The sequence below is a fragment of the Oncorhynchus tshawytscha genome, linkage group LG31 (genome assembly GCF_018296145.1).
Source record: "Oncorhynchus tshawytscha isolate Ot180627B linkage group LG31, Otsh_v2.0, whole genome shotgun sequence".
NCBI classification, from domain to species: domain Eukaryota; kingdom Metazoa; phylum Chordata; class Actinopteri; order Salmoniformes; family Salmonidae; genus Oncorhynchus; species Oncorhynchus tshawytscha.
Window position 1 is genome coordinate 21,375,430 of NC_056459.1, and position 24,187 is coordinate 21,399,616.

The 24,187-nt window shown below is 44.7% G+C and overlaps 1 protein-coding gene across 2 annotated transcripts in view; it reads right to left on the bottom strand.

The window, feature by feature from the left end:
- The window catches only part of bop1 (BOP1 ribosomal biogenesis factor), a 135,013-nt gene that overhangs the window by 27,033 nt on the left and 83,793 nt on the right, over window positions 1-24,187 (bottom strand). For both annotated transcript variants that reach the window (XM_024395400.2, XM_024395399.2), the window contains exons 4-10: window positions 10,012-10,166; window positions 9,732-9,849; window positions 8,462-8,563; window positions 7,707-7,919; window positions 5,145-5,306; window positions 4,830-4,910; window positions 4,637-4,706 (exon numbers count right to left, since the gene is read on the bottom strand). In XM_024395400.2, coding sequence (XP_024251168.1) covers window positions 4,637-4,706; window positions 4,830-4,910; window positions 5,145-5,306; window positions 7,707-7,919; window positions 8,462-8,563; window positions 9,732-9,849; window positions 10,012-10,166 — 901 coding nt within the window. The remainder of the gene's footprint in view (window positions 1-4,636; window positions 4,707-4,829; window positions 4,911-5,144; window positions 5,307-7,706; window positions 7,920-8,461; window positions 8,564-9,731; window positions 9,850-10,011; window positions 10,167-24,187) is intronic.

Here is a 24,187-nt window from a genome sequence, read left to right on the forward strand (position 1 = left end):
AGTGTGCTTACTCGCCTACTTGAGAATACGACAAGCAGAATATTTTTATGACAATCTCACATAAATACAAGGCTCTGTCACTGGACAGGATGAGAGCATTTAGCAAATGTAGGGAATAAAACTGAAACGGATGCGTGGTTTGTAACCTCAGAGCACAGTTCAAGGCTCAGTTGTCGAGGGCAAACCACAATGTAAGTCAACAGATGGGAGCAGCGCTATTGGTCAGCACGATCAACTGAGGCTCCAGGGGGAGGTACTTTGATGGACTGGGGACTTTCTAGGACACCTTGGTTTGAAAGCCCAGGTCGTAACAGCATTACACTCCTCTCCTCTTTCTAGGACACCTTGGATTGAAAGCCCAGGTCGTAACAGCATTACACTCCTCTCCTCTTTCTAGGACACCTTGGATTGAAAGCCCAGGTCGTAACAGCATTACACTCCTCTCCTCTTTCTAGGACACCTTGGATTGAAAGCCCAGGTCGTAACAGCATTACACTCCTCTCCTCTTTCTAGCGCCAAACAAAAACAGACCTGCGATTCAATATCCAAATGATGATTGCAGGTTTTGGCCTAAGTATGAACCCTGTAATGGCAGTAGTAGAAGTGGAACACAACACAATGGTGACCATCTGTGTGAGCACCAAATGACACAGCCAACCAGCTGTCACAAAAACATGTCCCTCAGTTAATGGTAAACAGACCTCTTCAATATCCAAATGATGATTGCAGGTTTTGGCCTAAGTATGAACCCTGTAATGGCAGTAGTAGAAGTGGAACACAACACAATGGTGACCATCTGTGTGAGCACCAAATGACACAGCCAACCAGCTGTCACAAAAACATGTCCCTCAGTTAATGGTAGGTAGCCTCTTGGTAGTGTTGTTTCTCTCTGGTTTACAGGGCTGTGTTCTTCCTGTTGTGGAGCGAGCGAGACAAAGAAAGAAAGAGAAAAAGAAAGAAAGAACAAGAGAGAGCGAGAACGAGAGAGAGCGAGAACGAGAGAGAGCGATCGCTAGAGAGAGCGAGAACGAGAGAGCTAGAGAGAACGAGAGAGAGCGATCGCTAGAGAGAGCGAGAACGAGAGAGAGCTAGAGAGAATGAGAGAGAGAATGAGAAAGCGAGAACGAGATAGAGAGCGAGCGATCGCTAGAGAGAGTGCTAGAGAGAACGAGAGCGAGAGAGAGCGAGCGAGAAAGCAAAAACCAGAGACCAGCTAGTGGAGTTCACCTAACCGTGTCTGTGATGTTCCAAGTCTGACCCAGTGGGCTACATCTATAAGAGACATCCCTGTTATGTACTTCCATAAAAATAAATCCAATCCTGGCCGGCGTGTGGAGCGAAGAATTCTGTCCTTCCCAGTCCTCCCCACCAGGGAAGGGTTGAAGGTTCAGCCCTAGTCAGATTTCAGAGGGAACGCTGCCTGTCAGGGAGGCTGGAGCTGGAGGAGCTGCCACTGCACCACGCAAACTATTGTGGCCACATCATTAGTAGGGAATGTGGAGCCGGGAACACCAGAACCCAAGTTTGTTTACTGCTGGGAGTGTGGGTGTGAATATACCGTACACAGAGTCAAGCCCCAGGGCAACCCAGGATGCTCAGTAAAATGTACTGCTTGTGTCCCAAATTGCACCCTATTCCCTACGTAGTGCACTACTTTTGACCAGAGACCTATGGGTAACCACAAAATGAAAAATAAGCAGCACTATCAAGGCTATGAAACTAATTCCTGAGAGAATGCTCTGAGTAGGGTCGGTCATCATCATGTTTTACAGGTTTGGACGTGCCCAGACAGACAGTCCTCTAATAGAGACAGGGCGGGTCAAAGTCATTATTAAAAGTCACCACACACTGATATGGAATGAATTATCTGTGAACCCGAACGCAATAGGAAAGCAAAGTGGTGGGGGGTGAGGGTGGTAGGGGGCGGCGGCTGCAATTCCTAGGAGGTTGTCAACTGCCATTTTTACGGTGGGAAAGAGGGCTTTACGACTGGTTGAATATATTTTACTGCTAGATAAAAGAGTGGCACTGACTGTAGTGGTTCTGCATATGGGCCTTAATGAAATCCTTTGTTATGGACGACTTAACAGATATTGACACTAAATCGCTGCCTCGCAGCCTCGCTCACTCATTCCCTCCTTCCTTCTTCTCCTCTATCTTTCTCTGACTCGCCCACGTCACCTCCCTCCCTCTCCAAGGGCCTGTTACAGCTGTGAACGGAAAATGAATCAAATCAGGTGTAACGGCCAACATTTTGGAGTTCTATCAGAAGGCTATTGACCCGCCTTTCGGTGCTTAAATGAAACTACACATCATACAGTATGAATAACAGGACATTATGTCTCCATGGCTTGGGGAAGAGGATTCCCATTCCTGTCGTCGCAGAGTAAGGCCAGGGAACAAACACTATTTTAAAAAGTTATTGATTGTTATTAAAAATTATAAAAATTGACGTGACCATTTTATGTTATATATTTTTTGGCGCACAAATGATAAATCTAGCAATACTAGCAATAATCCAACCTATTCAGACTACGATAGGCCTTAGTCCTGGTACGGAATAAAGACTTTCCCAGACATACAGTAATACTGCATGCCTGTGGAAAGACACAGCCACCTTAGTTTTATATGAGCAAGGCCTTTACTTCATATGTGACAGTGTGCCCCAGGCCCAGACCATATTAAACTGATGGAAACTATACAACACTGAGTGAGCAATCCACAGACGCTCCTTCCTTAACCTCACCTCCATCTTATTCAATTCACTTCCATGTATATCAAGTTACCGCTTTCAATGGTACACATCATTTTCCTGGTAAGAATCTTCAGTCAATGCGATGTGCATAATTACTTTGCTTCGGTTTTGCCTGCTACCCTTCATCACAGAAATCCAAACCACAAGGGATGATTTTCTACATAGCACCAACATTAACAACCTAAGTAAAGTCGTAGCCTATTGTTCTCTGCCTGACTGTGGCTGTAGAGAAAAGACAGGCAGCCAGAAGCTATAAAAGACACAAAGACAATTTGCGTCTTGGATGGATGAAGGGAAAGGAGACACACTAGGAGATCTGTGATTGATTTATCATCCTAGACGTGTTCCAGTAAGTATGGCCGCCGAGCTGCAGAGCCTAAATGCATCTGTGCTCATCTCCTGGTCTGTAAACCCTGGATTCTTTCCAGCCTCTCTGATCCAGACAGGCCCAGTCGGGTCACCTGTCTTACGCTACACATCTCAGCACTGCCTGGAGAACAATGACATCATTGCTCAAGTTTTGGGGGATGATGTAAGCAGTCAGTTAGCTACTGACTCAGAAAGAGCAAGACAGTTCACTACTAACTCAAACAGGCAAAATGAAGAAAAGGTGTGCCAGGGACACCGTTAGCTACTGACTCAAACAGGCAAAATGAAGAAAAGGTGTGCCAGGGACACCGTTAGCTACTGACTCAAACAGGCAAAATGAAGAAAAGGTGTGCCAGGGAGACCGTTAGCTACTGACTCAAACAGGCAAAATGAAGAAAAGGTGTGCCAGGGACACCGTTAGCTACTGACTCAAACAGGCAAAATGAAGAAAAGGTGTGCCAGGGAGACAGTTCACTACTGGGCAAAATGAAGAAAAGGTGTGCCAGGGACACCGTTAGCTACTGACTCAAACAGGCAAAATGAAGAAAAGGTGTGCCAGGGACACCGTTAGCTACTGACTCAAACAGGCAAAATGAAGAAAAGGTGTGCCAGGGACACCGTTAGCTACTGACTCAAACAGGCAAAATGAAGAAAAGGTGTGCCAGGGAGACAGTTAGCTACTGACTCAAACAGGCAAAATGAAGAAAAGGTGTGCCAGGGAGACAGTTAGCTACTGACTCAAACAGGCAAAATGAAGAAAAGGTGTGCCAGGGACACCGTTAGCTACTGACTCAAACAGGCAAAATGAAGAAAAGGTGTGCCAGGGACACCGTTAGCTACTGACTCAAACAGGCAAAATGAAGAAAAGGTGTGCCAGGGACACCGTTAGCTACTGACTCAAACAGGCAAAATGAAGAAAAGGTGTGCCAGGGACACCGTTAGCTACTGACTCAAACAGGCAAAATGAAGAAAAGGTGTGCCAGGGACACCGTTAGCTACTGACTCAAACAGGCAAAATGAAGAAAAGGTGTGCCAGGGAGACAGTTAGCTACTGACTCAAACAGGCAAAATGAAGAAAAGGTGTGCCAGGGAGACAGTTCACTACTGACTCAAACAGGCAAAATGAAGAAAAGGTGTGCCAGGGACACCGTTAGCTACTGACTCAAACAGGCAAAATGAAGAAAAGGTGTGCCAGGGAGACCGTTAGCTACTGACTCAAACAGGCAAAATGAAGAAAAGGTGTGCCAGGGAGACAGTTAGCTACTGACTCAAACAGGCAAAATGAAGAAAAGGTGTGCCAGGGAGACCGTTAGCTACTGACTCAAACAGGCAAAATGAAGAAAAGGAGGTTCAGGGAGACAGTTAGCTACTGACTCAAACAGGCAAAATGAAGAAAAGGAGTGCCAGGGAGACAGTTAGCTACTGACTGAGAAAATTGCCAACTGAAGAGCGAGCCAAACAGAGTCAGAGACGTTACTACATCACATTGATGAATAGTGAGTTAACACATACCTGACACCAGCCACTGGCCGGTGGGAGACGCACTGATGGAGCGCACCAGACTGGTGTGGCCACGGTACACCTATTGAGAGGACACATCATTAAGGTCATGATTGGTGCCCACTTAATATACATTTTTAAACCCATCAGGTACATTTCCCATCAAATATCACACACAGAAATCCAGATTCAGTGGCTGACCTACCAGAGACATAGTGGTGGGGAAGGGCTGCAGGTCCTTGGGTTTGGGCAGCTTGGGGATCAGATCTTCTGGATTCACATTCACCTGTGGAGACGAATTGAGATGAATAGAGTTGAGTCACGAGTGGAGAATCACCTAATTGATCTGACAATATAGAGGTCCTTCTAAATGAGCCACATAGCTTCATTTATGAGTATCTTCAAAACAAATATTTACAGAATGCACACCAACAAAGTCCCTCTATTATAAAAATGATTCCGGCAACTGGTTAACTATGAACTATTTATCTAGACATTCAGGCGGGGTCTCTAGTCTCACCCTCATCTTGCGCTGGCGGGGACACAGGTAAAGGTCAAGGCAGCGTTCGAAGCGCTCGTGGATGAAACGGGAGAAGGCGGGCACGGCCCTCAGACAGGAGTGTTTCTGGGGGAGGAACGGGAGCTTCCTGTCTTCTGCATCCTGCTGCTCCCACACCAGTCTCTGACAGGCGGAGGAAGAACCAATGGTTAGCCTAACTGTATACTGATGACTGGTCTGTGTAATGTTTAATGACTGGTCTGTGTACTGGTTAATGATTGGTCTGTATACCAATGACTGGTCTGTGTAAAGGTTAATGACTGGTCTGTGTACTGGTTAATGATTGGTCTGTATACTAATGACTGGCTGATAAATTATGAATGACTGGTCTTTCTACTGTAGCTAATGAGGGATTAACAAAATGTTTCAGTTGATCTATGCTACTATGCCTACAGTATATAGTGCAAGCCAATTTACTATAGACAAAGTTATGGTATTTCAAGAGTGGCACTTATGTATGATGTACACTACCATTCAAAAGTTTGGGGTCACTTAGAAATGTCCTTGTTTTTGAAAGAAAAGCTAATCCTGTCCATTAAAATAACATAAAATTGATCAGAAACACAATGTAGACTTTGTTAATGTTGTAAATGACTATTATAGCTGGAAACGGCTGATTTTTAATGGAATACCTACGTAGGCATACAGAGGCCCATTATCAGCAACCATCACTCCTGTGTTCCAATGGCACGTTGTGTTAACTAATCCAAGTTTGACATTTTAAAAGGCTAATTGATCATTAGAAAACTCTTTTGCAATTATGTTAGCACATCTGAAAACTATTGTCCTGATTAAAGAAGCAATAAAACTGGCCTTCTTTAGTTGAGTATCTGGAGCATCAGCATCTGGAGCATCAGCATCTGTGAGTTTGATTACAGGCTCAAAATGTCCAGAAACAAATATTTCTTCTGAAACTCGTCAATCTTTTCTTATTCTGAGAAATGAAGGCTATTCCATGCGAGAAATTGCCAAGAAACTGAAGATCTCGTACAACGCTGTGTACTACTCCCTTCACAGAACAGCGCAAACTGGCTATAACCAGAATAGAAAGAGGAGTGGGAGGCCCCGGTGCACATCTGAGCAAGAGGACATTAGAATGTCTAGTTTGAGAAACAAACGCCTCACAAGTCCTCAACTGGCAACTTCATTAAAATAGTACCCACAAAACACCAGTCTCAATGTTAACAGTGAAGAAGCGACTCCGGGATGCTGGCCTTCTAGGCAGAATTCCTCTGTCCATTGTCTGTGTTCTTTTGCCCATCTTTTATTTTTATTGGCCAGTCTGAGATATGGCTTTTTCTTTGCAACTCTGCCTAGAAGGCCAGCATCCCGGAGTCGCCTCTTCACTGTTCACTGGTGTTTTGAGGGTACTATTTAATGAAGTTGCCAGTTGAGGACTTGTGAGGAGTCTGTTTCTCAAACTAGACACCAATTATTTTAATGGACAAAAAAAATGTGCTCTTCTTTCAAAAACAAGGACATTTCTAAGTGACCCCAAACTTTTGAAAGGTAGTGTATATCAGAGTTATACAGCAAGTAACTGCATGTGTTTCACGATCAGTTAAAATCAATTGATCATGTCATTTCAGATACGTCAGGGTAGCCTCACGATACATCTCAATATTGGCCACCAATATTGGATTTTTGAGTGATCTAATAAAAGTGAACTCTACCTGAAAATACCTGAGTGGTTTAGGTTAATTTCCCATGCTTTGTGGGCTCTGCCTGTCAAGCAGCAGAAGGGTACATTTGCCGATGTACTGTTTGCTGATAATGTTTACTTTACAAGCTACTGGTAGAAACCTTGTACAGTTGGCTAAACATAGTGATAAGTACACCAAATGTACTTTATCTACAACCAACGTAGGCATACCTAGCGTTATTAGCTAACATTATCCCATTTCAACAGTATTTAATCATGATTGCCGCTGACAGACATGATAGGATACATTGACTGATGGACCACTTCAAATTGGCTAACTAGCTAATAACAGATCATATCATGGCTAGCTGACATGCTAACTTTCAGGGGATAAACTAGATGGCTTGATTTGCTTGCCATCTATTGTGGTGACAACAGTAGTCCGACAGACAACTTTACCAGGACGAGTACTTGCCGTTGTCAAGCTCTTTCCAAAAGCCTAATCTCTGATGAAGCAAGCTAAATGACACTATCTAGCTACATGTTAATAGCAAGCTAATTCCAAATGGACAGGCTACCCTAAAGTATCTGAAAATACATGATCAATTGATGTTTACTGATCATGAAAAGCATGCAGTTGCTTGCTGTATAACTCTGATAGAGCTAAATGTGGAATAATCTGAAATGTGGAGTTATGACTGATTTTCAAGAAGTGATTATATTAAAACCAAATAGTTGTAATATCTATTGACCACTCCCTTGAAAAGGGCAGATTTGTTAAATCGAACACTCTGCACCGTATTGTGACGTTTTATTGATCACGACTTCTACTACTACAAACACTATGAACATCATGTTATTCACATGAATTAAGCATTTACCTCTTCCTCTGTGAGCAGGTACTCAGGCGGAGGGTTGTAGGACTCCTCGTGTCCGGGCAGCCTCATCTTGGGGGCGGGGACGTGCATCTTGTGGCGCCCCAGTATGGCGTTGGGGTCCTCCTTGGCCCACAGGTCGTAGTACTGAGGGGTGGTCTCTTTGGGCTTTCGGGGCTTGATCCAACCCATCTTTATGGCATGGACCAGCTTCGAAACCTGGGAGAGGGAGAGAGGACAACAGTAGTGGTGAAACTTAAGTGTGTGTGTGTGTGTGTTTGCGTAAACACATGTCTAAAACGAACGTACAAAAATTAAATCACACAGTATTAAAATGGGGGAGAATGTGCTCTGCTTCGTAAAATATAAAAGACTAACTTGATTAATGAGTGGAATAAAATCAAGCCGACATTAATAGAAAGTATTGGTTGGCTAATAAAGCTACGGTTTCTATCTTTTTATTGTTGAGGGTTTGGGAGGGGTGGGTCTCTAAGCCTCCAATTTCAGAACCCCCATTATAAATACAATTTCACCTCCACTTCCACTATGCAGGGATCATTACATTCTAACACGTGTGAGCAGTTAGGATTCAAACTGGTGGTAACGCCACCAATATATTTATTGTAAATATATATTAGCAGCATAAAACATGAAGCTTTTGAGTGAGCAGAGAGGAACAGAGAATGGGGAGAGAGAGAACGAGAGGAAAATAGAGTTTGAGAGGTAGACAGAGATGGTGTGTAAGAAAGAAAGAGACCTACCTTCTCCTTCTCTATGAGTGAGGGGATGAAGCTGCGTTTGTCCTGGGGCCTGTTGGTCACCGGATGGATCATGACCTCGTTGGTGAAGAAGTCCACGGACGGCTAAAAGATAAACACAGCATTTATCAGCGAGAAAAAGAGATTGTTTATTGGTAGCGTACACAGTCGGCAGATGTTATCGCAGGTGCAGCAAAACACTTATGTTATTTAGCGCCAACAGTGCAGTAATACCTAGCAATACAAAACAAGACACACAATAATAAAAAATCATTAAAAATATATATCAGAATGAGCTAAATACATTTGGGACACAGCCTGAAGTAAACAAAGTCTGCTAGGATTGAAGACAGACCCTTGTGAAACAGACGTCTGGGAAGCCCTAGATTAATAGACAGCCCAATTACTGTGGACTGGAATCATTGGACCAGCAAAGTCCAAGGCAGGTAGCTGATGACGACATCAGAGTTAGCCTGGTATTTTCTTATTTTACATTCCTGGTGTTAAAAGTTTAAAGACACTTGTTTTTGCCCCTGACAAATGAGTTTATATGCCTCTGTAATAACTCTGGCATTAACGAGACTCCATGATAGCCATGACGCCATCTAGATTCTAGACACTACAGCAGTGGCTTCTCAATTCAACACTATTCATTTAAAACCTCTCCCGCAAACCCTGTTAACTGCAGCACAGGAGAACTCGCTCCTCTCCAGACATGGGTTCAACTACTATATGAAATCTGGCAAATACTTTGAGCGTTTGCTCCAGTCTGCCTGCAGTGCCAGTTGGGCGGGGTTTGCAATTGTTGGACATTTCTACTGGTTCCATTGCAACATGCAACTCAATCAAATCACAGCTAAAGAATCTGAAATCATTTCCGATTGTATTTGAACCCAGGTCTGCTTTCGGCTGACTTGTTCTAAATGACGAGGAGTGGAGTGCAGACGAGGTTTGGGTTATGTGGAGAACATAAGTGGATGGGCTAATGAACTAAGGTCTAGTTTGCTCTAATGGTTGCTATGCTTTAGCCATTATCTGCTCAGTCATTTAACAAAACAGAGCTGCCAGCCGTTAACAGAGTCAAACCTGGGTCGTATTCACTAGGCACAAGAAATACAAATGAAAATGGACTGAAACAGAGAAGGAGTAGCAGAGTTGGTCCAATAAGAAACACTTGTTTTTCTTATTTTGTTGCAAAGCGTATTGCTACGTTTGGCCCTAATGAATAGGACCCTGATACAGGCAGTGAGAGAGCAGTCATAAAGGTCTTTACCTCGTACTCGTTGAAGTTGACGTCGCCAAATTGACCCTTCTGGAGGCGGTGCACCAGGTCCACCTGCTCGTCTGTCAGACGAATGTCTGAGGCTGTCGTCTTGTCATGAACCGTACGCCTGGTGGAGGGGAGATGGAGGGAGAGAGACCAGATGTCAAAACAGGTTCACAGATACTCTTCTCCCAGAACAAAAGCACAGAGAAAGAAGAGCGAGCGTGCGTTAGAGAGAGGGTGTTCAAGAGAGAGAGAGAGAGAGGTAATCTGCTCCTTGTCAACTCACCAGTAGTCTGGGTTCTCCATCTTGTCCAGGAACTCATCCAGCTCATCTTTGTTCCTGATGGGCTTAAAGATCTTCTTCCCGTCCAGGTTATAGCCGATGTGAGGGTAGTCCTGGTACCACTCCATGGGAACGTTGCCCACCGTGTTACGAATGTCCTAGGACAGAAAAGAGTGAGGAAGAGAAAGACATGGTCAATAACCTTGTTTAACAACACTTGAGGACAAGGTGTTTGTCTTCCCATTAGAATGCTTGCTCAGGGCTGTTGCAGTCCTTCATATCACTCTGGGCGAGTGGAATAAATAGCGGATTATACTGTTATGGGAGTAGAGTACAGTTTTTCTGGCCTGGAAACACTCAACCTCATCATACTTGTCCCATTTTCCTACATTTATGAATACCTTTGGCTGGATGAGGCCTTGGGGGGGTAAAGGTGGGTGGTGGTGGGGTACAGGTGCAGGCATGGCCTGGTAAAAATACCTCGGCTCATTCTACATCCCGTTCTCATTCACAAATGGGCGGTAGGACTAGAAACCTGTTCTTAGACGATAGGACTTATTAAACCAAATGGGTACAGTCTGAAAAAATACATTTCTTCGTCTGAGAAATAACACACACACACACACACGCACACACGCACACACACACACACACACGCACACACACACACACACGCACACACGCACACACGCGACAGCTGAAAGCTCTCAGAAGTAGTGAGCCACTTTAAAGTGGGGCTGCACCTGTGAGTGATTTCAATAAAAACACCCCTACCAGATCCAATTAGGAGGGAGTGGGCAGCCGTGTCACGCTTTTTCTCACAGCCAGCTGGGTACACCCCTCCCACACACACAGTGCCCATCCTCAAAGCCCCCACTCATTACACACACACTGAATGGGCATTGGCCCTGCTCTATAGAACTACCTCTGAGTGAGGTGGAGGAGGTGGTGTCTCTTGTGTGATAAGGGTCATGCCAACATCAGCCTATTCCAGACTGTGAACAAGCACAGACACATCAATTGTGCTAGCAGTATCTCCTCTTTGCAAGTTAGTGGATTTGTTGGCCCACAGTGTTGAAGTTCATGCAAGTATTACGGAGCCAGAAGAACAGAAACAGGAGAAAAACTAATGTGACACTTCCTTGTCTGGGAACACATTGTCTAACAGGCTGGTTGTTAATGGGGGACCTCTATAAAGGTCACCCTCGCTGGTTGGTTGCTGAGACCAAATCTCTAGTGAGCTATCAGCCTATGGCGACAACTACATGCTACTGCAAGAACAAAACATGTAGGCAATGATATAGCCGGCAGATTGTCAATGGTTCCGTACGGTGGTTTGCTAACCCTATGCCTAACCTTAGCCCTTGACGTAACATTTAACCAAACCTACTATCCCCAACCCTACCCTTAACCAGGCCGTTCCATCTCTAGGCATAACCATACATTTAGATCTACCGGTCCAAAAACCACATCCAAAGACGTATGCAGCTAACTGCATCTCTCGCATTGATGTAGCCTGGTCTGCACATTAATACAGCCTATTCTATTGCAAGACAAAGCACCTGAACTTGGACTTGCACTACACTCACAACAAGCTACACTGTACTAGACCCTCCACAACAAGCTACACTGTACTAGACCCAGACCCTCCACAACAAGCTACACTGCACTAGGCCCTTCACAACAAGCTACACTGCACTAGGCCCTTCACAACAAGCTACACTGCACTAGGCCCTTCACAACAAGCTACACTGTACTAGGCCCTTCACAACAAGCTACACTGTACTAGGCCCTTCACAACAAGCTACACTGTACTAGACCCAGGCCCTTCACAACAAGCTACACTGCACTAGACCCAGGCCCTTCACAACAAGCTACACTGCACTAGGCCCAGGCCCTTCACAACAAGCTACACTGCACTAGACCCAGGCCCTTCACAACAAGCTACACTGCACTAGGCCCAGGCCCTTCACAACAAGCTACACTGTACTAGGCCCAGGCCCTTCACAACAAGCTACACTGTACTAGGCCCAGGCCCTTCACAGCAAGCGACACTGTACTAGGCCCAGGCCCTTCACAGCAAGCTACACTGTACTAGGCCCTTCACAAGCAACTACACTCTACTAGGCCCTTCACAAGCTACACTGTACTAGGCCCTTCACAAGCTACACTGTACTAGGCCCTTCACAAGCTACACTGTACTAGGCCCTTCACAAGCTACACTGTACTAGGCCCTTCACAAGCTACACTGTACTAGGCCCTTCACAAGCTACACTGTACTAGGCCCTTCACAAGCTACACTGTACTAGGCCCAGGCCCTTCACTTAAAGCTACAGTAAACTACTAAACAGAGGAGAATCACTCAGAAGAGAAGGATCAGCCAGCCCCCCACCAGGACAGCCTTGTGTTGCTCAGCCTGGGTGATGACACCCACCTGGCCTGATGGCCAGCCCCAGCCCCCCTGGCCTGCCTCTCACACCACTGCCTTTCTGCTTCTCTGGGGCCTGGAGAACTGGAGGAGAGAGAGCGGAACAGGGCCAACGACAGACAAATGTTCCATTTCGCGAGCTCCAGAATTCACACAGACGACTTCTGGGCAAGCGATAGTTTCGGTCCGCAGGATCGAGTTTCACCGGAGAGCGGGCTCTCACCTCCTTCCAATGCGCCGAGGGAGGAAGCGAGCGAAGCAAATGAGATTCAACGAGATGGGTTAAAATAGTGATTTATGTACTATTGTTCCGATGTGTCGCCAGAATGTTGACTCTGTTTTCTTAATCTGAATTTTCGAACGCACCAGTTTATTCTTCTACTACGGTAAGGATGACTCCAATACACACAATAATTGTATAACAGAAACTAGCAGGCCCATATGACAACCCAATAGGATTCAGCCCAAAATAATATGCTTCAAATAGTCTAAGAACAATAGCGTCGAATCCCAGAGTTGACAAGCGCCAGCGGGAGTTAAAGCCTATTTATGGTTGATCCGAAATGTGGTCGGAGACGCCGTACGGAGGGTGTGAGAGCCTCTGGAGGCCGTATTGACCTCCGTACCACATTTCTGTGCGCCTCTCAAATGTTGTAACAATGCGGAGGGCTCTGCATAGCTCCGCATTGACATGATTGGTTGACGGTAGGATGGGGTGGGAGGTCCTGTATAAACACAAAGTCACTTCCTTGACAACAGCTCTGCGCTGCTCGCGAAACGCAAGAAGTATGAATGCCCTGACATTTACTTTCACCGGAAATGCTGCACGGCCAAAACCAGAAGAACAAAGACTGCTTACTCATACTCTACCATCACACAGTCATGATGCCAAGACCACTCTGTCCATTCATCATAGCCCATTCATCCTGAATGGGAAGGAAAACGTACAGTAGGGCTATTCTTATATTGACCCGTAGTGTATTAGCTGGCTTTACCCAATGTTTTTTCAGCACTTACAAAAGGCTGCTTGTTGTCGCCTGGCTGGCTGCTGTTAAGCTGGGATGTCAGGACTGAGTGTCAGGCTGTGACTGCAGGGAGTGACTGCTGGACTGGTCAATGCTGTGGGCCCGAGAGGGCTGCGACTGTCAAGTCCAACACACGCATAACTGGACATTCTGTGTGTGTGTGTGTGTGTGTGCGCGTCCCTCGTCTGTATGTGCACGCGTATGTGTGCGTGTGTCTCAAACGGGACAGCACAGATAGGGACACACAAGACTCCGTACAGAGAGAGTAGAGACTGCAGCGCACCACCTGCTTTCAATCGGCCAGCCAAACACGGGGCTTTATTAAGTGTCAGTCAGCCAGGCTGGGTTCTGTCAGGGTGAGGAGACTTCCATGGAAAATGTCATTAGATTGGATAGAGAGGCCTGCTTTGAATGGACCTCAATGCACAAAATGGTGCTTTGGTAGAGGGACAGAGTGGGAAGGGAGGGAAGGGAGGAGACGACCAGGGCCTGTATTTATAAAGCCTCTCACAGTAGGAGTGCTGATATAGGATCAGGTCCCCCTCCTGTCCAAGTAACTATGTTTAACCCTATTCATCCCAGATCAACAGGTTCGGCTGAGGGTGGTATCCAGTACAGATGGAGGTGGTGGTTTAAATGGAGGGTGTTGGTGGTCTAATATTGATTAAAACATTTCCCCTCTCAGGTAGGTTCTTTCTTTACAATGTTTCAGCTGGTGTGTCTCAGCCAGCACACCCAATCCAGTGTCTTAACGAGATGACAACATCAAACAGACACCACTGCGTTCTCACAGATCTTACAGCGGGCGGAGTGCAACGTGACACCTCTCGTTTTCAGCAGGACCCACTCTTAAAAAAGCCCCCTCTGACCCCCTTCACTCCCAGTGTGTGTGTGTGTGTGTGACCCCCTCCCTCCTCAACACTGGGGCCACACCGTGGGTCTAACTGGCTGGCCATTGAGTAACACTACACTGTGATAAGTCAACCAGCCTGATCACTGTACAGTCCTGTCATCACTATTATCAAGTCATTTATCATGTGAGAATTGAGAATGCTTAGCCACCTATTTCTCTTAAAGTGTAAGGAAATCACTTCTCACAGGCCTATGGGGAGAGACAACATGAGGACGGGTGATGACACCATGAAATTAGATAGGACCAATGAGCCATTCATAACTGAATCATGACTTCTATGGTACTTGGTTCAGCTCCCAGTAAGTATTTAGAGTGCTTGAAAACCAGACAAAATTATACACCAAATAAATCTGCTAAGCCAATTGTTTTCAATGAGAACAATACGTTTGAAGAATGCAGAACTGCCATGCATCTGTGTTGTATGGCATTTGGTTTGGCACCGGCCTCAGGAGTGGAAGGAATACCATGGCAAACACATGCCAATGGGACAGCAGGTCCAATTAGAATAGCATTCCAGGCGTGCCTTCATCCATACCTCTGATTATGCCAACCAGGATGCCCATCCGCCAGGGCGTGTAGCTGGCATGAGGTGGCCTGCCATAGACAGGCCAACCAACTCTACCAGGTCCCAAAACTTCAGAACTCTCAACTAAAACGATCAAGAACACTGAGGGAGGGAGGGAATACATAAAATGAGTAATTAACTACAATGACCATACTCCATTGTGCCGGTTCTTTCCAGCTCGGACAGAGATGTTTTTATTTCACCAGGTAGGCCAGTTGAGAACAAGTTCTCATTTACAACTGCGACCTGGCCAAGATAAAGCAAAGCAGTGTGACAAAAACAACAGAGTTACACATAAACGAACATAATAAAAAAATCTATGTATAGTGTGTGCAAATGTAGAAGAGTAGGGAGGTATGTAATAACTGGGCCACAGAGGCGATATAATTACAATATAGCATTAACACTGGAGTGGTAGATGTGCAGAAGATGATGTGCAAGTAGAGATACTGGGGTGCAAAAAAGCAAGAGGGTAGGTAAAAAAAAAAAATGGGGATGAGGTAGGTGGGTGGGTTATTTACAGATGGGCTATGTACAGGTGCAATGATCGGTAAGCTGCTCTGACAACTGATGCTTAACGTTAGTGAGGGAGATATAAGACTCCAGCTTCAGTGAGTTTTGCAATTCGTTCCAGTCATTGGCAGCAGAGAACTGGAAGGAAGGAGGCCAAAGGAAATGTTGGCTTTGGGGATGACCAGTGAAATATAACTGCTGGAGCGCGTGCTATGGGTGGGTGTTGCTATGGTGACCAGTGAGCTGAGATAAGGCAGGGATTTACCTAGCAAAGACTTATAGATGACCTGGAGCCAGTGGGTTTGGCGACAAATATGTAGTGAGGGCCAGTCAACGAGAGCATAGAGGTCGCAGTGGTGGGTAGTATATGGGGCTTTGGTGACAAAACGGATGGCACAGTAATAGACTACATCCAGTTTGCTGAGTAGAGTGTTGGGGGCTATTTTGTAAATTATATCGCGGTAATCAAGGATCGGTAGGATAGTCAGTTTTACGATGGTATGTTTGGCAGCATGAGTGAAGGATGCTTGTTGCAAAATAGGAAGCAGATTCTAGATTTAATTTTGGATTGGAGATGCGAGTCTGGAAGGAGAATGTACAGTCTACCCAGACACCTAGGTATTTGAAGTTGTCCACATATTCTAGGTCAGAACCGTCCAGAGTAGTGATGCTAGTCGGGTGGGAGGGTGCGGGCAGCAATCGTTTGAAGAGCATGCACTGGGAGGAGGTGCTCTTATTCTCCATGGACTTTACAGTGTCCCAAAACTTTTTGGAATTAGTGCTACAGGAAGCAAATTTCTCTTTGAAAAAGTTAGCCTTAGCTTTCCTAACTGACTGAGTATATTGGTTCCTGACTTTCCTGAAAAGTTGCATATCGCTGGGGCTATTCGTTGCTAATGCAGAACGTCACAGGATGTTTTTGTGCTGGTTAAGGGCAGTCAAGGGCTATATCTGTTCTTAGTTTTAAATTATTTATTTTTTTGAGTGGGCCATGCTTATTTAACACCTCTTGGGTAGGGGGCAGTATTTTCACATCTGGATGAAAAGCGTGCCCAAAGTAAACTGCCTGTTACTCAGGCCCAGAAGCTAGGATATACATATAATTGGTAGATCTGGATGGACAACACTAAGTTTCTAAAACTGTTAAAATTATGTATGTGAGTATAACATAACTGAAATGGCAGGCGAAACCCCAAGGACAACCCCCCCGATAATGAAGGACATTATCGAACAAAAGGACCATTTGTGATGTAACTGGGACCTTTTGGAGTGCCAACAGAAGATCATCAAAGGTAAGGCATTTATTATTTCGCTTTAAGAAGTTAAGATGGCGAAGAAAGCACTTTAAAAAGAGCAACCAGGCATCCTCTACTGACAGGATCCTCTATCCTTCCAGGATACCCGGGCCAGGTTGATTAGAAAGGTCTGCTTGCTGAAGTGTTTTTGGGAGCATTTGACAGTGATGAGGGGTGGTCGTTTGACCACATTACGCACGCAGGCAATGAGGCAGTGATCGCTGAGATCCTGGTTGAAGACAGCAGAGGTGTATTTAGAGGGCAAGTTGGTCAGGATGATATCTAAGAGGGTGCCCATGGTTACAGGTTTAGGGTTGTACCTGGTGGGTTCATTGATCATTTGTGTGAGATTTAGGGAATCTAGCTGAGATTGTAGGACAGCAGGGGTGTTAAGCATGTCCCAGTTTAGGTCACCTAACAGTACAAACTCTGAGGATAGATGGGGGGCAATCAATTCACATATGGTGTCCAGGGCACAGCTGGGGGCTGAAGGGGTCTATAACAAGCGGCAACGGTGAGACTGGTTTCTGAAAAGGTGGATTTTTAAAAGTAGAAAGGCAATTTTTTAAAAGCTAAAGGCATATTGAGCAGGGCTGGAGGCTCTACAGTGAAATAAGACAAAAATCACTAACCAAAACAGCAATAGACAAGACATATTGACATTGGGGAGAGGCATGTGTAGCCGAGCGATCATAGGGTCCAGTGAGTAGCTATAGGCGAGCTGGAAACTGTGATTCAGACAGCTTGCAGGCCGGGACTAGCAGATGGGCCACAGGGGGATGTAGCAACGGAAGAGCCTGTTGAAACCCCCTCGGACGGTTACGTCGGCAGACCAGTCGTGATGGATTGGTGGAACTCCGTGTCGGCAGCAAAGGGTCCAGGCCAATTTGCAAAAGAGGTATTGAAGCCCAGGAATTGTCTGATAGATCACTTCGGCTAGCCAGGAGATGGGCCTAGCTCCAGGCGAACTGGTGCTTGCTTCGGGACAGAGACGTTAGCCAGGAGTAGCCACTCAGATAGCAGCTAGCTAGCTGTGATGATCCAGTGTAAAGGTTCAGAGCTTGCGGTAGGATCCCGGAGATATGGTAGAGAAAAAGCATTCCGATATGCTCTGGATTGAAATCGCACTATGTAGACTGGCAGGAATTGACCGGGCTGAGGCTGGCTGATGTCCGAGTTAACGGTGATGACCGCTAGCAGTGGCTAACTGACTACTAGCTAGTTAGCTGCTGATGGGGGTTCCGGTTCTAAAGTATAAAAATAGCAGATGCATACAACATTAGGTGAGGCCGGTTGCAGGAGAGTATGTTCAGTCAGTAGATGGAAATTGAGATAAAAATATTACAAATATATACGAAGAAAACTATATATACACGGGGCAGGACAAGACAAGACAGACGTCCGACTGCTACGCACGCCATCTTGGAATCATCTTGATGAATATATTTTTACGCCGGCTACTTTAGGTTAGATACACACTGACCGCATGAGAACGAGGAATGTACACAACACAATGATGAGAGGGATAGAGATAGTTCGTGAAAGTATGCCTTATCTACTTTGAAAAACTAGTACAATGATTTTGTCAGACAGCGCTGCAACATGCTTACACAGGCAAGATAAATAGGATGATGAATGAAGACAGTACAATATTGGGATCACAGAGATTACATTGTGTGTCTGGCTGCTACTGCCTGAGGAGATTAGATGACTGAAATTGTATTATTTCACTGTTGGTCTATTGATGTCTACCCAATGTGGACCTGACAAAGACAATAGAAAATATTCCATGTTTTGCCAATTAAAATGTTCACTATTTTGGGGTTGGGGAATTTCCATTAAACGTAATGTTATTTAAATGCATTCTGAAAACCCTGATTATATAACTGATAATGCCCGAGAAGCTGGTGTTTAGAGTATACATTGGTGCGGGTGTTAGGCCGTGATGAAGTCAATTTTTCCTCCAAAACACAGGCTTCGAGGGCATTATCACCTTCATACAACAGTTTACCAACATATTCAATTAATGATTGATATATTTTCATTAAAAACATTGTTTTGATGAATTTATTCATACTATTTCATCCTTCCACAAGATATAGTCCTGACACAGATCTAGGGTTGCTAGCCAAGCCCGCTGGTCGTTCGTTCTATCGGTTCAGTTTCCAGAGACGCACCCCAGTTAAGTATTTTTGTTCTAAATCTATGGACATGTTTGTTCTAAATGTTCCATTCTTATTCCTTGTTTGCTAGCTAGCCAACTTCGGCTAATTCAGTCACATCAAACACTGCAGCCAGAATAACAGCAACGTAGCTGCATTTGACGTCAAACTGGGGCTAGATTGACAGCAAACTATCTGCATTTTGTAGTTTTCTATTGACATTTCTTTGTATGTGTGTCACCGGCCCCATAATGTAAAAGTGGAATTATCTTTAGATTTTAATAAAAAATGAAAAGCTGAAATGTCTTGAGTCAATAAGTACTCAACTCCTTTGTTATGGCAAGCCTAACATTCAGGAGTAAAAATGTGCTTAACAAGTCACGTAATAAGTTGCATGGACTTTTTACGACTACCTCAACTCTATACCCCACACATACAATTATATGTACGGTCCCCTTAGTCAAGCAGTGTACTTGATTCAACCACAAAGACCAGGGAGGTTTTCCAACGCATCGCAAAGAAGGGCCCCTATTGGTAGATGGGTAGAAGAAAAAAGGGTAGAAGAAAAAACAGACATTGAATATCACTTTGAGCATGGTGAAGATAATTACACTTTGGATGGTGTATTCAACCACAGTCACTACAAAGATACAGGCGTCCTTCCTAACTCTGTTGCCGAATGGTGACTGTAAAACTGTTTGAGTATAATTGCTGTGATAGGAAAAAACTGAGGATGGATCAACAACAATACTAACTAAATGACAGAGTGAAAAGGAAGAAAGGTACAGAATAAAAATATTCCAAACCATGCATCCTGTTTGCAATAAGCCAGTAAAGTGTCTAACTGCAAAACATGTGGAAAACAAATTACATTAGTTATGTCCTGAATACAAGGCGTTTTTTGGGGAAAACACCACTTCATATTTTCAAGAAATTCCACAAAATGTATTTTTAACAAGGCACACTTGTTAATTGAAATGCATTCCAGTTGACTACCTTAAGAAGCTGGTTGAGAGAAAGCTTTGCACACTCTTGGGAGTCATCAAGGCAAACGGTGGCTATTTGAAGTTTAACACTTTTTTGGTTCCTACATGATTCCATGTGTTATTTCATAGTTTGTCTTCATTATTATTCTACAATGTAGAAAATAGTAAAAATAAAGAAAAACCATTGAATGAAAAGGTGTTCTAAAACTTTTGACCAGTAGTGTACACACACACACTTCATCTAGGTCACAACAAGACAAACAGTCCGCTTATACTAATAACACACAAACAATTATACATTTTCATGTTCTTACAGTTACAGCAATATTCGTGTAATGTCTGATGTGAACGGATCTCGAGGTCATCCCACAGCATCTCAATCGGGTTGAGGTCAGGACACTGACTGGGCCACTCCAGAAGGAGTATTTTCATCTGTTAACCATTCTGTTGATTTACTTCTGTGTTTTGGGTTGTTGTCCTGTTGCATCAACCAACTTCTGTTGAGCTTCAATGGTAGACAGATAGCCTTACATTCTCCTGCAAAATGTCTTGATAAACGTGGGAACTCATTTTTCTGTTGTTGATAGCAAGCTGTCCAGGCCCTGAGGCAGCAAAGCAGCTCCAAACCATGATGCTCCCTCCACCATACTTTACAATGGGGATGAGGTTTTGATGTTTGTGTGCTGTGCCGTTTTATCTCCACACATAGTGTTGTATGTTCCTTCCAAACAACTCAACTGTAGTTTCATCTGCCCACAGAAATTGTGCCAGTAGCGCTGTGGAACATCCAGATGCTCTTTTGCTTACTTCAGATGTGTAGCAATGTTTATTTTGGACAGCAGTGGCTTCTTCAAATTTTGTGAGTGTTTTTTATAGGGCAAGGCAGCCCTAACCAACATCTCCAATCTCATCTCATTGACTGGACTCCAGGTTAGCCGACTCCTGACTCCAGTTAGCTTTTGGAGAAGTCATTAGCCTAGGGGTTCACATTCTTTTTCCAACCTACACTGTGAATGTTTAAATGATGTATTCAATACAGACAAGACAAATAAAATAATTTGTGTGGTATTAGCTTAAGCACACTGCGTTTGTCTATTATTGTGACTTAGATGAAGATCAGACCAATTTATGCAGAAATCCAGGTAATTCGAAAGGGATCACATACTTTTTCTTGCCACTGTGTGTGTGTGTGTGTGTGTGTGTGTGTGTGTGTGTGTGTGTGTGTGTGTGTGTGTGTGTGTACGCACGCACACACAAGATTAATGGAGGGCTCACACACACACACACACACACACACACACACACACACACACACACACACACGATTCTTCAAAGTCGCCACCTTTTGACTTGATAAGAGCTTTGCACAGTGACCCTGTCATAAGAGCCAGTTTCCTTATAGTGCTTGATGGTTTTTGCGACTACCCTTTGAAAGTTCTTAACCTTTTCCGGATTGACTGACCATCATAGATTTAGCTGGTGGTACCCGTTTTAACCTAACCGAAACCGAACCGACCTCGAAAAGCACTAATTGCTCAGCACCAGCCCCTAGCCTACAGCTCTGGTTAAGGCCCCCATCCTCCAGTTTTGGTTAGGGCCCCCAGACTACAGTTTTGGTTAGGCCAGGAGGTAAGAGGGGTTAAATTAAGATGGTAACGCTGAGAGAGCAGACCAGCTGCGGTTGGTGGAGGAAAAAGTACAGGTCTCTCTCTCACTCTCTCCAGCCACCAGGAAGGAGGGAGCTCGCCTCACTTTTTCCACTCCGCTGACCTCTTCCTCCTCACAGTGGCTGGAATGCCTTGGCTGCAGGAATAACAGGAGGATTGCAGCATGGAATTTGGGGAAGAAGATGACTTCATTTTTCTTTGCAAAAAAATATATATTACTTTGTCATTTTTTATGGGCAAGAACACTAATAATTAGGCAACCAAGAGTCACGTGAGAATGATAAATTCTCTCCCTTCCCTTTTCCTTGTTATCCTAGAGGTGATATAGCCTAGCGTAGTCAGTGTGCATTTGTAGGGCATTGATTGATAGTAGGCTACATATCAACACAGATGTGAACACAGAGGACGGACAAAAAGCAACTGAAACTGAAAGCAAAGTAATATCACTGCAGTCAGGAACTAGCCGATAACTAAGAATATTCCAATATTGGTGGAATAGCCTAATGCAGCCAAGTCCGGATCAAATAATATTTTTTTTGGAACAGCCAGGCCTCAATCCCTGGTATCATATGAACACACTTAAGACCTGTCAAAATTGCAGGAAATTTGCTTTAAAACTGAAACATTTTAAAACAGTTTGGGGTTGCGAGGTGGGGGTTTGTTACCATGCCGATCAATGACAATACCCATCCGGACCTTTGCCACCTAGGAAATGTCTATGACCGAACCTTCTCAAATAGTACCCGTGGCCTAATTGAAGAAACATTAAGGTGAGCACATAACGTTACTATTTTATCAGTCTCGGGAGTTTAGACAAAGTGACATCCAATAGCCTATGGCAGGGTTTCCCAAGCTGCCTTAGCGCTACACAGCTGATTCAAATAACCATCTCATTATCAGCTGTGTAGCGCTAGGGCAGAAACCAAACATGCACCCAGGGGTGCCCCAGGATCGAGATGAGAAGAATGAGAAAGGGGACAACCAAACAAAGAAAACAGTCTGCGGTGGGACCAACACATGGTGGGACAGACATAAAGACCATTTATATAACAGCACCCAGGTTTCCTCCCAGTCTGTCTAGCTGATAAACAACAACACATTTGGTTTGTATCCCTTTTGACAACTTAATGGAGGGCTCATTCCTACAAAAACAAAGTGTGGGAGATTACTGATTTAAATTAACACTAGAGAAGGAGAGGTGTGTGTGTGTGTGTGTGTGTGTGTGTGTGTGTGTGTGTGTGTCTGATTTAGATTAACGTCAGCGGAATAGGAGACTTTTCTGTGCATTCTAGACTAAATCCCAGGGTTCCTTTCCCCTAGTCAGACAGAAATGACATCACTAATATACCCATTATTCCACTAGGCAGAGAGAAATGCCATCACTAATGTACCCATTATTCCACTAGGCAGAGAGAAATGCCATCACTAATGTACCCATTATTCCACTAGGCAGAGAGAAATGCCATCACTAATGTACCCATTATTCCACTAGGCAGAGAGGAATGCCATCACTAATGTACCCATTATTCCACTAGGCAGAGAGAAATGCCATCACTAATGTACCCATTATTCCACTAGGCAGAGAGAAATGCCATCACTAATGTACCCATTATTCCACTAGGCAGAGAGAAATGCCATCACTAATGTACCCATTATTCCACTAGGCAGAGAGAAATGCCATCACTAATGTACCCATTATTCCACTAGGCAGAGATAAATGCCATCACTAATGTACCCATTATTCCACTAGGCAGAGAGAAATGCCATCACTAATGTACCCACTATTCCACTAGGCAGAGAGAAATTACATCACTAATGTACCCACTATTCCACTAGGCAGAGAGAATAAACAGAAATCCCCTCCATAATGCTCACTCACAACCCCTTACTGTATTTAAAATGGACTATAACCTGAGCAGGGGACCAGACTGCCTCATTGATCCCAAACGCATCAAAGTGCTCAAATAAGCCTTTTCTCTTACAGCCTGCTAGTGCTTTCCACAGTGAAGCTGAAAGAACATTAAAAATCAAATAAAAAAATCAAATAAAAACATTGTTTTGAGTTTATAGAGTTATCACAATGTGGGCCAAAACCAAGTGTCATCATTAAAAGCAGCAACCTTGTGGCTAGTAGAGCCCTAGAGGACAGCCAGACTAGTAGAGCCCTAGAGGACAGCCAGACTAGTAGAGTGCTAGAGGACAGCCAGACTAGTAGAGTGCAGCCAGACTAGAGGACAGCCAGACTAGTAGAGCCCTAGAGCAGCCAGACTAGTAGAGCCCTAGAGGACAGCCAGACTAGTAGAGCTACAGCCAGACTAGTAGAGCCCTAGAGGACAGCCAGACTAGCAGCCAGACTAGTAGAGCGCTAGAGGACAGCCAGACTAGTAGAGAGGACAGCCAGACTAGTAGAGCCCGAGAGGACAGCCAGACTAGTAGAGCGCAGCCAGACTAGTAGAGCCCTAGAGGACAGCCAGACTAGTAGAGCGCTAGAGGACAGCCAGACTAGTAGAGCGCTAGAGGACAGCCAGACTAGTAGAGCGCTAGGGACAGCCAGACTAGTAGAGCGCTAGAGGACAGCCAGACTAGTAGAGCCCTAGCAGCCAGACTAGAGAGTCCTACAGCCAG